This window comes from Corylus avellana, chromosome 2 (assembly GCF_965113065.1).
Source record: "Corylus avellana chromosome 2, dhCorAvel1.hap1.2, whole genome shotgun sequence".
NCBI lineage: Eukaryota > Viridiplantae > Streptophyta > Magnoliopsida > Fagales > Betulaceae > Corylus > Corylus avellana.
This window is the reverse complement of record NC_142491.1, coordinates 8125391-8138369: the sequence shown is the minus strand read 5'-3', so window position 1 is coordinate 8138369 and position 12979 is coordinate 8125391. Positions and strand designations below refer to the sequence as shown.

At 32.0% G+C, this 12979-nt stretch overlaps 1 protein-coding gene across 1 annotated transcript; it reads right to left on the bottom strand.

Moving 5' to 3' along the window:
* Window positions 1-694: 694 nt before the first annotated feature.
* Window positions 695-5985, bottom strand: LOC132177650 (very-long-chain aldehyde decarbonylase CER1). The gene is made up of 10 exons (XM_088512901.1): window positions 5899-5985; window positions 5555-5778; window positions 4990-5222; window positions 3048-3267; window positions 2541-2919; window positions 2225-2332; window positions 1816-2016; window positions 1608-1709; window positions 1124-1297; window positions 695-898 (listed from the first exon to the last, which is right to left on the bottom strand). The coding sequence occupies exons 1-10, from the start codon at window positions 5956-5958 to the stop codon at window positions 734-736; spliced, it is 1866 nt and encodes a 621-aa protein (XP_088369027.1). The 5' UTR covers window positions 5959-5985; the 3' UTR covers window positions 695-733.
* Between the last annotated feature and the right edge of the window lie 6994 nt (window positions 5986-12979).

Genomic DNA, 12979 nt, shown 5'->3' with positions numbered 1-12979 from the left:
TATCTTCCATTTTTGTCTAGATGTATATAAAACACGTGGCAAAAATAAAATCCAAATGTAAATATAGTACCACCTCTTTTAACACCCTTAATCAGAACAGAATTATCATTATGAAACCTTTGCCATGAGCCATGTACCCACCAACCTTGCATGTAGTCTGTAATTTCTTCAATGAGCATCGAGGAAAATGACATAATTAAGATATTATTTTATGTCATTTTCTTAGGCGGATTTGGAGATGACAGATGGAGCTCATAACTAATACTGTTATGTGTTTTCTTTTTTCTTTTTCTTTTTTTTTTATAATTACTTAATTAATGTTAATAATTCTCCACATTGGTTGCCAGTATCTAAGCCCACGATTTAATTGAGCTCTCATAATTAATCACCCTTCCTTTCTAGCCCTTAAGCAGTATTAGTTGAGAAATACTTTTTTATATTCTGACGAAAATTTATATGGGTTCAATTCGGGCTTAATTAAGGTACGTGCATGGTTGAGGAGTAGATCCTCTTTAATGAAGCAATCTCTACGTTTATGGATCTTGCGTGCTACAGTCTCTCCATACATAAAGTATAAATGTAATTTTCTTTCTTTTTCAATAGAACTGCATGCATGCATCAAATAACATGAGATGCAGCAGAGTCTGAGAGAATATATAAATAGAAACGAAAACATATTATTATATATATATATATATATATATATATATATATAAAGGAAGCTAAAGCACGATTAAACGGGCACCATCAAAGAACGAAAGCCATGTCGAAGACTTGCTTGCCAGACATCTTCAATATTCAACATAGTGTTCCCACACTCGTTCACATTCCACCCTTCTAAGGCATGCACTATCCCAGCAATGCGCCAAGCACTCATCACTTTTCTTGGCAGCCAATTCTGTCGCATAACAAAATATAGGGTGTTAAAATATTAATTAAATAATTAAGTTTACATTTTTTTTAGCATCAAAAGCTTAAGTTATTGGGATTATTAACAATTTAATACAATATCTCTGTAATTTATTTTTTTATTGATTAAATCTTTTATATGTCGAGCTCCCAAGAGAAAAAAGAATGTTAAAATTTTAGTAAATAATTAGATTTGTCATTTTTGGTTGCTAACCTCACAAGAGTGCATGTTGATCAAAGACGTGGGAGCAATCATCGCAGGTGTGGTGTAGAAGAAGCAATCTTTCCGCATTTTCTTTGGTGGGAACTGAGAAAAGGGAATGAATAATGTTCCTTTCGATGCCTTGAGTTGTTCATCTTCTTTCCATTCATCTCCCACTAACCAAGTCTGCAAATCTCTCGTAATGATGTCATATTATAGTGTCATCTCGTTACAAACTCATTATGTGGCAGTGCTACACATCAACCACTAAAAAACATTTTAATTATTTTACAACTGATATGGTAAGTGTCATGTGGACTTACAAACAAATGTGGCATTGCCACATAAGTCTCGATCAAATTTAATTATTTAGTGGCTAACATATGTGTCACGTTAGTTTGTAAAAAACTTATAATTAAAGTTATCGTATCCCTAATTGTATTTCTCTTAAATAAAGATTGTCACAAGCAATCATGAAATGGGTTACAAATTTTACCTTCTCATCTGCATAACTTGATGAAAGGATCAAGTTATTTTTTGACTTTGTGGTGAGCCTTATTTGAAGCTTCTCATACTCATCCTTGTATGTAATTGCCACCTGATACAATTATAAGCTAAGCAACATTAGAAGAAAAAAAATTAATAAAGAAAAAATAACAACACTGCAATCTAGGTTGAGCAAGACTTCTACAGTTAAAACGTACCTTGATTCCCCTTTCACATAGAGCATCGACAATGGCGTAAGCAGCCTTAGTAAGGTTGCCCCTTAGAAACACTTGAGTTGTTCCTTTTGGAATGCTATTTAGCACCACAGCCACTACTAAGCTACTTCCATCCACCAGCTTTATTCTAAGCTGAGGGTACTTTTGGATGTAAAGCTCACCATTTTTATTAAGTTTCTCCCCCTGCAAAAATTTACATAAATAAATGTCGAGATAAAATACTATGATATAGAATGAATATCTATGTACTTTTCTTTTTGGTAATATATATATATTTTTTTCAATAGTTCCAATAGGAGGAGCTCATGATGGGGATAAAAATATAAAAATAAGACTTTTGGCTAAGATAAGTACTGTAGTTTCTGTTTTTATGAAAGCTAGATTTACTTGCCTGATTTAGAAGACCTAAACTTAGCACCTTAACTCCTCTCACTTCAGCATCTAGTATAGCTTCTTCAATCAAGTTGTTGAGGGATTCCTTTCGCCATTGTAACATGTACTGAAGATTAAAAAAATACAAAAACAAAGGAAGAAGTTAGAAGTTAGATTAAAAAAAACAACTAGCTGAATCAAATTGAATGTGACCGACAATAATCTGGTTTGGCTTGGGCTCAATTTTAGCTGGAACTAAACTCGTTAAAATTAAAACGCATGTCTCAAAACATAATACAAGACGAATCCAAGTCATAGAAATGAACGTTTCTTACTTGTATATTGTATCTTGGTACTACCCAAGACTGCCATTTGAGCTTTTGGAAAGTAATGTTCTCTAGAACAAATGTACGGCCATAGCTCCAAGTTAGAAACAAAGACCATAATAATGTCACAGGCCACATCAACCACAGGTACCATTTGGACGTGTGGGGCCTAGAGGCCAAGGAGGCAAATCCTAGTCGTAGATGATAGATGGACTCTGGTGTCGTTAAATGCGTTAAATGTACCACATCGGGTGACTCTTCGGGTCTTTTTAGTGAAGCCTCATAAAGAGTATCTGAGGACTTGTCCATGGTCTCATACACGTAATCGTATATAGGCATGAAAAGAGAATAATTGGTACGGAATTGGGTGTGATGCAGTGAATGATACCTACATGCATGTTGAGTACTTGAGTGTTGAGTCAAATATTTTAGATCATAATTTCTTGAAATTCATACAAATAAAACAGCAATAATAGAGATAACAAAAATTATATATAGGTGGGTGAGGAGACTTACGAGGGGGTATACATGAGGTACTTGAGAGGGGGAAAGATGGAGAAGAGCCACTTGGGAATGAGTTCGTAATTGCAGTGACCCAAGTTATTCATGAAATCAATATATGAGACGTATCCGAAGAAGGATGCTATAGAGGCAGTTCCGATGAACACGGTTGTAAGCATTGGTATTGCGAAGAGAATGAAATACGCTATGTGTTCAGCAAACGGATGGATAACCGCTGCAATGCATGCATGCATCAACATATATATTACTAACTTAATTTACAAACTATATAACATTTGTACAAATTAATTAATATTATTTCTCAGTAATATATAATCAACTATATAGCTTTGATTTAATAATATATAATCAACTATATAGCTTTGATTTGTGTCACGTGCTTGTATGTGCAAAATTTTAATTAATTATGAGTAGTGTTATGCCTTCTTAATTATTAATGGGCAGACCCTATAGTTTGGCCTCAGGGAATTATTTATGGGCAGACCTAAACTTGAGGCCTAGAATTAGGGTACCGTACGTACGTGGCATTTTCCTATTAATTAACTAAAGACAGATCGGACAAACTAGCTTGAAAGCATTTTCAGCAATAGCAATCAAAATATTAAATAGTTATTTGAAAAATAAAAAAGATAAAAGTTACTTTAATTTATCTGTTCTTTTTTCTATACACATTCACATAAATTATTTATTCTATTCTTTACTTTATTTAAATCTTTGTTGAAACAAAGCTTAACGCATCGTATTTTTATTTTTTATTTTATTTTTAATAAGTTGAAAACAAGGCGTGATTTTCACATCATTTCAAATCTCAACTGCTGCAATTTCATTTATATATATATATATAGAAAAAAATAAAATAAAAAAAAAAATAAAAAAACCTTCAAATTAATAGCCATTTTTGAAAGAGTTCTATGTTGTTCAAAATGTGTTAAAGGAGTCCATCAAACTACTAAAGTGTGTCAGAAAAGCCACATATTTTTTTTATATTCTAATAATACTCTTATTCTTTTAAAAACTGAAATAAAAAATTAATAAATAAAAAACTAAAAATTTAATTAAAAAAGAAAAAAGAAAAAAGAAAACGGGTGGCTTTCCTTTTTTTTTTTTAAGTTTAATATATATATTATTAAGAATGACACGTGTCGCCATTTTTATTGGCGTTGACGTCACATTTAACAAAATTATTCACATTTTTTTTAACGAAATTTGACTCTAAGAACTAAATTATTTTTTTGAAATATCTCAGGAACCTTTGATTTTACTTTCATATAACATGAAGTGATTTGTAGTTTAGGCTAAATACAGTGACTAATTATTTATTTATTCCCTTTTTTTGTATTTTTTCCCATCTATATATTAAAAAGTTGGGTTTTCGCTAAAAGCCTATGAAAACACAAAAGCCACTTTTGCATATCATTGTACAAAGTAACTATAAGAGAAATACTAGGGGTATTAACTTTTTTACTATCATATGAATAATAACATGACGTGAAATGAATTTATTGGTGGGGATCAAAACAATTAATAAAGAAAAATGCTACGAATACCAATAAATAAGCTCTACATCATGTTAATACCCATCTGTTAGTAAAAAAATTATTACTCCTAACATTTCTCTAACTTTAATCAGTCACTTTTCAATTAGAAACAAATATCTTGGTTTGAAACTCTCTTTTATTGTCTTAAATAAAAATTTGACACATAGATAAAAACATCAAATACAATAAAATGAAAATACTATATCTTTAATTCAAATTAATCTTTTTAACTTTTTTATTTGTTCTAATCCAACGCTTACTACCCACAACTGAACCCTCCACCTACTTCCGTACCCTTAACACTGAAATTTTAAAAATCAACCAAAACAGTGCCCCCATGCAATGACTTTATGAATAAGCGTGTAAAATAACAGAGGGTATCTTTAAGGGAATCTTACAGGTAATTGGTTCGGTTACAATGGAAGAATGGTGGTGAGAATGGTAGCGAGAGTAAAGGTAGTGGTGGTGCAATGCTCTGTGAAGCCAGTAGTACAGGAACTCCACTGGACCCGCATGAAGCAGACTTACCACAACCACACCGTCGCTTCTCCAGAATGGCATGTTATGAGTCCCAGGAAGAATCATATACCCTATGTAAAACAATACTCCATTCAACAATATCTGATCATCCCTGTAAACAACAACAACAAAAACAAAAGAATCATATAAGACCAAATCTATTATTATTGTTATTATCATTATTATTCCCAAAAGTTAATTTTCTTAAACCAACAACACACGTTCAAAGGCGGTACCACGTTGGGCCTTGGGGGCCCGGTGCCCGAGGTGATCCCAAAAAAATAAATAAATAAATAAAATTATAAAATTTAATTTTTGACTCCAAAATTAATTTTTTTTTTAGAATTTTGCCTCTCAAACAAAAATCTCTAGTTCTGCCTCTGCACACGCTTAAATAAAAATATGTAATAATTCATGAGGCTAAAATATTTTCTTTACGCTTACCAGTTCCTTTCCCTATCAACCTGATCGAATTCAATTCCTTTGTCGACGATCCGATTATTGCCCTTGGCTGTTCGGTAACGTGATAGAGAGATCCATATTTGATTGTGAAGCATCCTCAACAAAAGGAATGGAAGTATAAGGAAGTAGCCGATGTCTCTCTCACTTTCTCCCTTTACCATAAACGAGTATGTGCTATGAACAGCCCATGGAGCCAAAACCACGTACTTAATTCCCAACAGCAGGCCAAAAAATTAAGTTAAAAAATAATGTATATAAATTATTTATTGTATCCATAAACTACATGCATATATTCATGTCCTACGAAAGGAATAGTATATATATACCTTGAAGCTTCCAAGAGGCTGCCATGGCCAGTCAGTGAGGATCCCTGGTTTGGTAGCCATAGTCCTGAAATGTACTGTCACAACCGATATGTGCTACTTGTGCTTGGATCAATTGATTTGGAGGGCTATATATACATATAATGCATGGTCTTCTACTATTGGTTAATTGGTTGTTGAGAAGAAGCCCCCATGAATGCTATGACAGGTCCCCACCGCCCAAATGCAACGTGGCAGGCTGCTATTGAGTACTTTTTTCTGTCATACCTGCGATTATGACCAAAATATTAATTCACACAGTTAGGTACATTTTATCGATATCCATGCAGTTTGCTATTTTTTAACAGTTAAAATGAGAGAGTCTGCAAAAAATTTATCAATCCAAACAAATATCTAAACAATCTAAAATTTATTTGAAGTTTATAATACTTAAGAACCTATTTTATTATATATATATATATACATGGTGTTATGTCATTTAAAATTTTAGACAAAATGATAATATAGGAATACGTATATAATTAAATCTAAAATTTAATTTAGAGATATGCTAGAATCTAATAAAATTTTCACATTTTGCTCATCAAAATCATAGAGGGCAAAGTGTCATTTGCCATCAACTTGGACCATGTACCATTTTACATCAACTTGGCAAGTAGAACTTTGCCACCTAGGATTTTGATGGGCAAAATGTGTGGATTTTATTAGATTCTAGCATTTCTCTTTAATTTAACTATTTTACCACATTCAGGTGGCAACCAATTTTTTTTTTTTTTTTTTTTTTTTTGACATGTCCACGTAAGGGCTAAGAAAATGGGGGAGAGAAGAATATTCGAATTAATGACATCTACTTCATGAGGTGTGACCTCTAATTGATTGATCTACCCTTTAAGGACATGTGGCAACCAATTACAAAGTCAACATGACAACATGCTTCCTTAATTATGTCGGAAAGCATCATAAGAAGCTAGCTGGCTAGGTTGAAAATAAATGTAGGTGCCACCATCCGTTTGACAAACCACTTTTCTTTAAATATTGTAGCTAATGTGGATTGATATGGTATAACATTTTATTTTATTTTTTTTATTTGAATAGTAATATCAAGTGCATGATATGATATAAAAAGTTAAAAAAATAAAAATATTTTGACTTTAATTTTTTTGAAAAAAAGTGACAGTAAAAACAAGGGCAAAATGGTTTGCCAATCGGACCCATCATTGACCAAAAAATGTAGGTGTCCAATGACTTCAAAATCTAATGAAAGTGGCTACTTGTGGTAAAGTCTAATAGGTATATACTTAAAAGAGTAATTCTACTTACCACAACTTTTCATAATATTTTACAAATTAAATTATTGTGGTAAGGTTTAATAGTTATTGAATATATATATTTCTCTTTTTTGATAACAAATGCAGCTCTAATTGTTACTACATTCTGTCACATTAGTTTTGTGAAATATTTATGATATATAACATTACTCTTTCTAAATTAATTAATTTTTTAAAAAAAATTGTAAGGTTAATTATTATTTTTCTCATGAACCGACACCCATTTACAGGTTGCCCCCATGAGCCGACACATGTTACGCTCAACCACATTGAACTACCTGATCTACTCCTCCTCGGCCCAAGGTCAAGAGAAAACACACGTCCTTGACCACCCGTCGTCATGTGAGAACCACACTCTGGCATGCAAAACTCCGTTGGTTGATCGGCGTAGCTCAATGGAAAGCGGAGAAACCGGCCAAGACGAGTAGATTTGAGTATGAAACACTAGATCTAGATTAAAACCACAAAAAAACAGAGACCGAAAGAGACTACAAAGAAGACACCAAACACTGCTACCAAGGGAAGTTTGAGAAAGAGAAGGACAGGGAAGGGGGGAGGAGGGAAGAACATCCCATACTTTCCTCCTCTCTGTTTTCTTCTTGTTTTGGGTATGGTTAAGTAGCCATTTAGTGTTGTAATCGAGTTGAGTATTGAATGCTTAAGCTCAGTTCGTTTAATTTTTATGAACACAATCACATCTCGAGCTTATTACTGAAATAGATAATTTGTTCAAATTAGTGTTTTTTTTTTTTTTTTTTAACAAATTCAAGTTTGTTCATCAGCTACTTAAGTAGCTTATCTATTCCATATATAAATTAATTGTCATTAATATTTAATTGTTTTCATAAATCCATACTAAGTATTAGTTATTTAATTATTGTTAAGATTTATTATTTACGTAATTAGATAAATTAACTTGAATCTTAAACAATCTAATACCGAGTTTATATGTTTGTCTTACAATATGTATATACATTTATTACACACTCACATATACATACACACAAATCCATTCATATACACGCAAATATAACTATAGTTGTATCAAGAATCACAATCATAATAATTTAAACTATATCTATTATATTACGAAGAGAATTCATTTATTTATTTTATAAATACTTAACATCTTCTCACTACAAAGTTAAAAAGAGTATTATAAAAATAATAAAAATAAAGTTATTCAAGCTTACATGAGTTCTACTCGTTTAATAAACGAGACTAAATTTTTGTCCAAACACTATTCATTTAATAAATGAATCAATCTCGAGTCAAATCCAAACCTATTCACTAGTGGCTCTGTTTATTTATGGCACTAAAGCCACTTGTGGGGTTAATGGTTGATACTAATTAGGAGTAGGACTCTCTCCATTTCAAATGAAATAGTCCATTTCATGTTTAAGATTTAAAGTGTGTGCATCTAATTAATTAACAATGCACACGATTCTACATTATTTAAAATTTTTAAAATACGCCTCAACATTTACTTAATGTACACCGTTAAATGCACAAAATTTAAATCATAACCATAAAATTGATGCTATTCATTTCACTTGAAACTGAGAGGATTATTGTCCTGATACTAATAAAGTGGCATTGATGTGGCAAATTTCAATCTTTTTATCTTTATTTGGACACTTGTCTGATTAATTTATCTATATCCAAAGGAATTTTGTATTGGCTAAACATTTTACAATGTTTTTCGCTTTATGCTTTTTGTTTCTGATGTGAAATAAAAGTGAAAGTAGTTTTGAGTGTTATGTGAGTATTTTATGTTTTTAGTTGTTAATGCCTTTTTTTTTTTTTCTAAAAAGCAAAATGCTACTCTAGTTAAAATCAAATTGTTACCAAAAGAGTGCCTTTTACTTTTTGATTGTGAAGCAACATAAAGATGAAAGTAGTTATATGTTAAAATCCTAAGTATCCACTTGACGTATGTACATACAATCTTAACTATGTGTATCCTCCCATTGTAAGTTGGTTTTCAATGGTGACTTCTACTTAAAGTTTGTACCATTTGGTATCAGAACTAGCCACTAAGTTGAATATGAAATTGGACATGGCCGTCGAATATGGGATCAAATCGGTTGCAGCTTTGTGATCAAGTCATAGAGAGAACGACCTATAGACTAGATTAAAATTCCTTCTTACTATGTACATGCACAATAATAACTAATAAGTCGTGGAAATACAAATAGATGAATAGAACCACCAAAAGAGAAATGGGTATCATCGGTTCAATATCGATAGAATAGGCCACTATGGACTTCAACTGCGGAGTGTGGTCCTAAGTATCTTACATGGTTTAAGTACAATCTTAACTATGTGTATACGTACTCTTTGACACTTTCTACTTGCAAGCCAATTTGCAAAGGTGAATTTTATCCGAAATTTGTATCATTAAGTATCAAAGCCAACCACCACTAAATAGATTTTAGCCTTGTAGTTGAGTAACGAAGATAGCAACCTAAAGGCTAGGTAAAGACATTTTTGTACTATTTATAAGAATAGCATCAAATTATTAAATAATAATAAACCAGTGAAACCGCCAAAAAAAAGAAAAATACTACCATCCAATAAATGTTAACCATGTGCACCACTCCACGTGCGTCGGCTGCATGTAGCCTCCCAATAGGGAAATTAAAGTAGATCTGCATCTAATTTCCCTACATTAATGTAGTTGATTGAATCTAATCAGTATGTGGTAACGTGTAATGTCCTTAATTAAGACAATATTCCAGAAAAAATTGAAATGTCTTTATATATATATATATATATATATATATATATATATAGTATGATCATACGTTACAATTATGATTTTCTAGAAAATGAATAATTTGAATAATGAACAGTAGTTCCAATGAAGTTTCATTTTTAGAAGGAAAAGGACGATGCAAGTGCTTATCATGTCCGCAAATTACTAATCATCCCACACACATATGATTTGATCCAAGGTTTGCATGTGATTTGATCAGTGATGGCAACATAAACACTTTAATGATTTGTTCATAAGGCGTTCGATTTGACACAAAATGATAAGTTGGTATATCTCCTTAGTTCCTGTGGGTGTGACTAATTCATAAAGGGTTTGTAGTTTTTGAGGCTGATTTGTGCTATTTGCCCTAGGAATCGTTAAGAAGTAGACCTTTTTTTAAGGATATATATATATATATATATATATATATATATATCTTGTGTCATTTTCTTTGACGGTTTTGGAGATGACTGTTGGAGCTCATAACTAATACTGTTGAGTGCCATCTAGATTCTAAATCCTTCTTATTAGTTTTCAATTTCTTTTATATATATATATATATATATATATTAAGAGCATGTTTAGAATTGCGGGCAAAAGCTTCATTTTTTAAGTTTTTGTCAAAAGTGTTTTTTTTTTGTCAATTTTAGGCTTTTGGACCTTTAAAAGCACTTTTAATTTTTTTACCAAACGAGTATTTTTTTCTTCAAACGAGCTTTTTGAGTATTAAAAGCACTTTTAAACCCTTCAAACGCAATCTCAAACAGGCCCTTAATCATGAGCTTCAACCAGTAATTCCCAAAACCATCAAAGAAAATGATATATATATATATATATATATATATATATATAATAAAAGGTCTACTTCTTAACGATTCCAAGGGCAAATACCACAAATCAGCCTCAAAAACTACAAACCCTTTATGAATTAGTCACACCCACAGGAACTAAGAAGATATACCAAATTATCATTTTGTATCAAATCGAAGGACTTACGATCAAATCATTAAAAGTGTTTTTAATTTTTTTGAACCTTTAAAAGTACTTTTAATTTTTTTACCAAACAAATATTTTTTTTTCTGGAATATGATCATCTCCAGTCCATTATGGACTAGAGAATATCCAATTCATGGCTAAAAATTTCTCTTAGAAATCCTATAGACACAAATAGAACACATGTCCCACTACAAAAATAATAATAATAATAATAATAATAATAATAATAAAATTAATATTTCAGGTTAAAAAAAATAATAGAGAAATTAATAAAAAAAATAAGGGGTGGCTGGCCACCCCATCTTGGCCATAGGGAGTGGCCAGACCACCCCATTTTAGCTGAGGGTAGCCGGGGGTGGTCCAGCCACCCCCTAAACCCAATATATATATATATGAGTTGTGATTCATAGTACATGGCGTGCTTAGCAAGCTTTTTTAAAAAATATTTTAATGCAAAAAAAAAAAAAAAAAAAATTGCACCGGCGAGCTGGGCACGCCGCGTGCTCTTTTACTTCACCCTATATATATATATATATATATATATATATCGTTTGGCCCTTGGGGGAGGTCCGGCCACCCCCAAGGGCCAAAACAATTTTATTAATGTCCTATTTATGGCCTCAAGACATTAACTAGATATTCTCCAGTCCAAAATGGATTGGAGAGGATCCTCTTCCCTTTTTTTTTTTTTTTTTTTTTTTTTCAAACGGGCTTTATGAGTTTTAAAAGTACTTTTAAACCATTCAAATGCAATCTCAAACAAACCCTAAATCTTAATTGGTCTAAACACATTTCACAGTTATAACAGTCCTTGAAACGTGGCAACCTCCATTCCTAGGAATGTACAAGATACATTGAGATGTGGCAATTGATTCCACCAACAAGCACATGGGAAGTGGTATTATCATTGTACGTGATTGTATGGTCATGGTGAGTGCAACAAAATGTGAGACTATTTGTAGTGTACAGGAGCATGTGATAGCTGAAGCACTAGCGACATTAAATGCTATGGAGTTTAGTCGAGACTTGGCTTACAAAGTATTCGCCTAGAAGGGGATTCATTGCAAATGGTAAATACTTTTAAATGCCATGAGACATAACTAGAGCATGTATAGATAAGTGTTGGCAGATACAAAAGAAATACTAAATACACTAGGTGGCAATGTCAACATACTAAAAGAAAGGCAAACTTCGCGGCACATGGTCTAACAAAGGTAACTTTTATACATATCATGGATGAGGGGTTATACATAATGTTGTTACTTTAGAGTTTTTTTTTTTAATATATCCACACAAAGGAAGGAAGAAGGGGGATTCAAACTAGTGATTTCCGCTTTATGAGGCGTGTTTCACAGCAATTGAACTACCTCTTGAAAACGTTGTTACATTAGATCGAATTAGGTGCTCTAGATTTGTAGAACTCTTGAGATTCTTTCTCTTTATTGGAGGAAGATTGATTTTTTTTATAAAATATATATATATATATATTAATCTACATGATTGCCCCTATCTAAGCCCATGGTTCCATGGAGCCCTCTTAATTATTCACCCTTCCCTTATAAAAACTGTCCATTTTCTGATGTTTTACCAGGGTAGTTGGGCTTAACTAAGGTGGTTGCGGGGTGGATCCTCTGTAATTGTCACAGTCACGTACAAACTTTTGGCGAACCTAGTTTTAGGTACCAAAATATCAGTTTATAATGCTATACGTGAAACGAAACGCTACTCAGTATTTTTATGTGTTAATTTTTTAGCATTTTTGTTTGTGTCGCATATTTACATCTATTTGTTTTTTAAAAAATAAAAAACAAAAAAAAAAATTGAAAAATGGACATTTGATAACATTTCGCACATTTGAATATTTGATAGCATTTCTCATATTTATAATTAACTAGTATATAATTATTTTAGAAGAGGATGATAATCCAAATCACTATAGCCATCACTAATTTATTGAGGCATTAATTGAGAAGCACAACTACAAAATTATAACACGTGGCGT

Bases quoted from the DNA above. Each gene is read 5' to 3' on its own strand.
- LOC132177650 (XM_088512901.1), bottom strand. From the start codon at position 5,958: ATGGCTACCAAACCAGGGATCCTCACTGACTGGCCATGGCAGCCTCTT. The intron at 5,779-5,898 runs GTATATATATAC...TTGGGAATTAAG, and splicing joins AGCCTCTTGGAAGCTTCAAG to TACGTGGTTTTGGCTCCATG. The intron at 3,268-4,989 runs GTAAGATTCCCT...CATGCATTGCAG, and splicing joins TGTAACCGAACCAATTACCT to CGGTTATCCATCCGTTTGCT.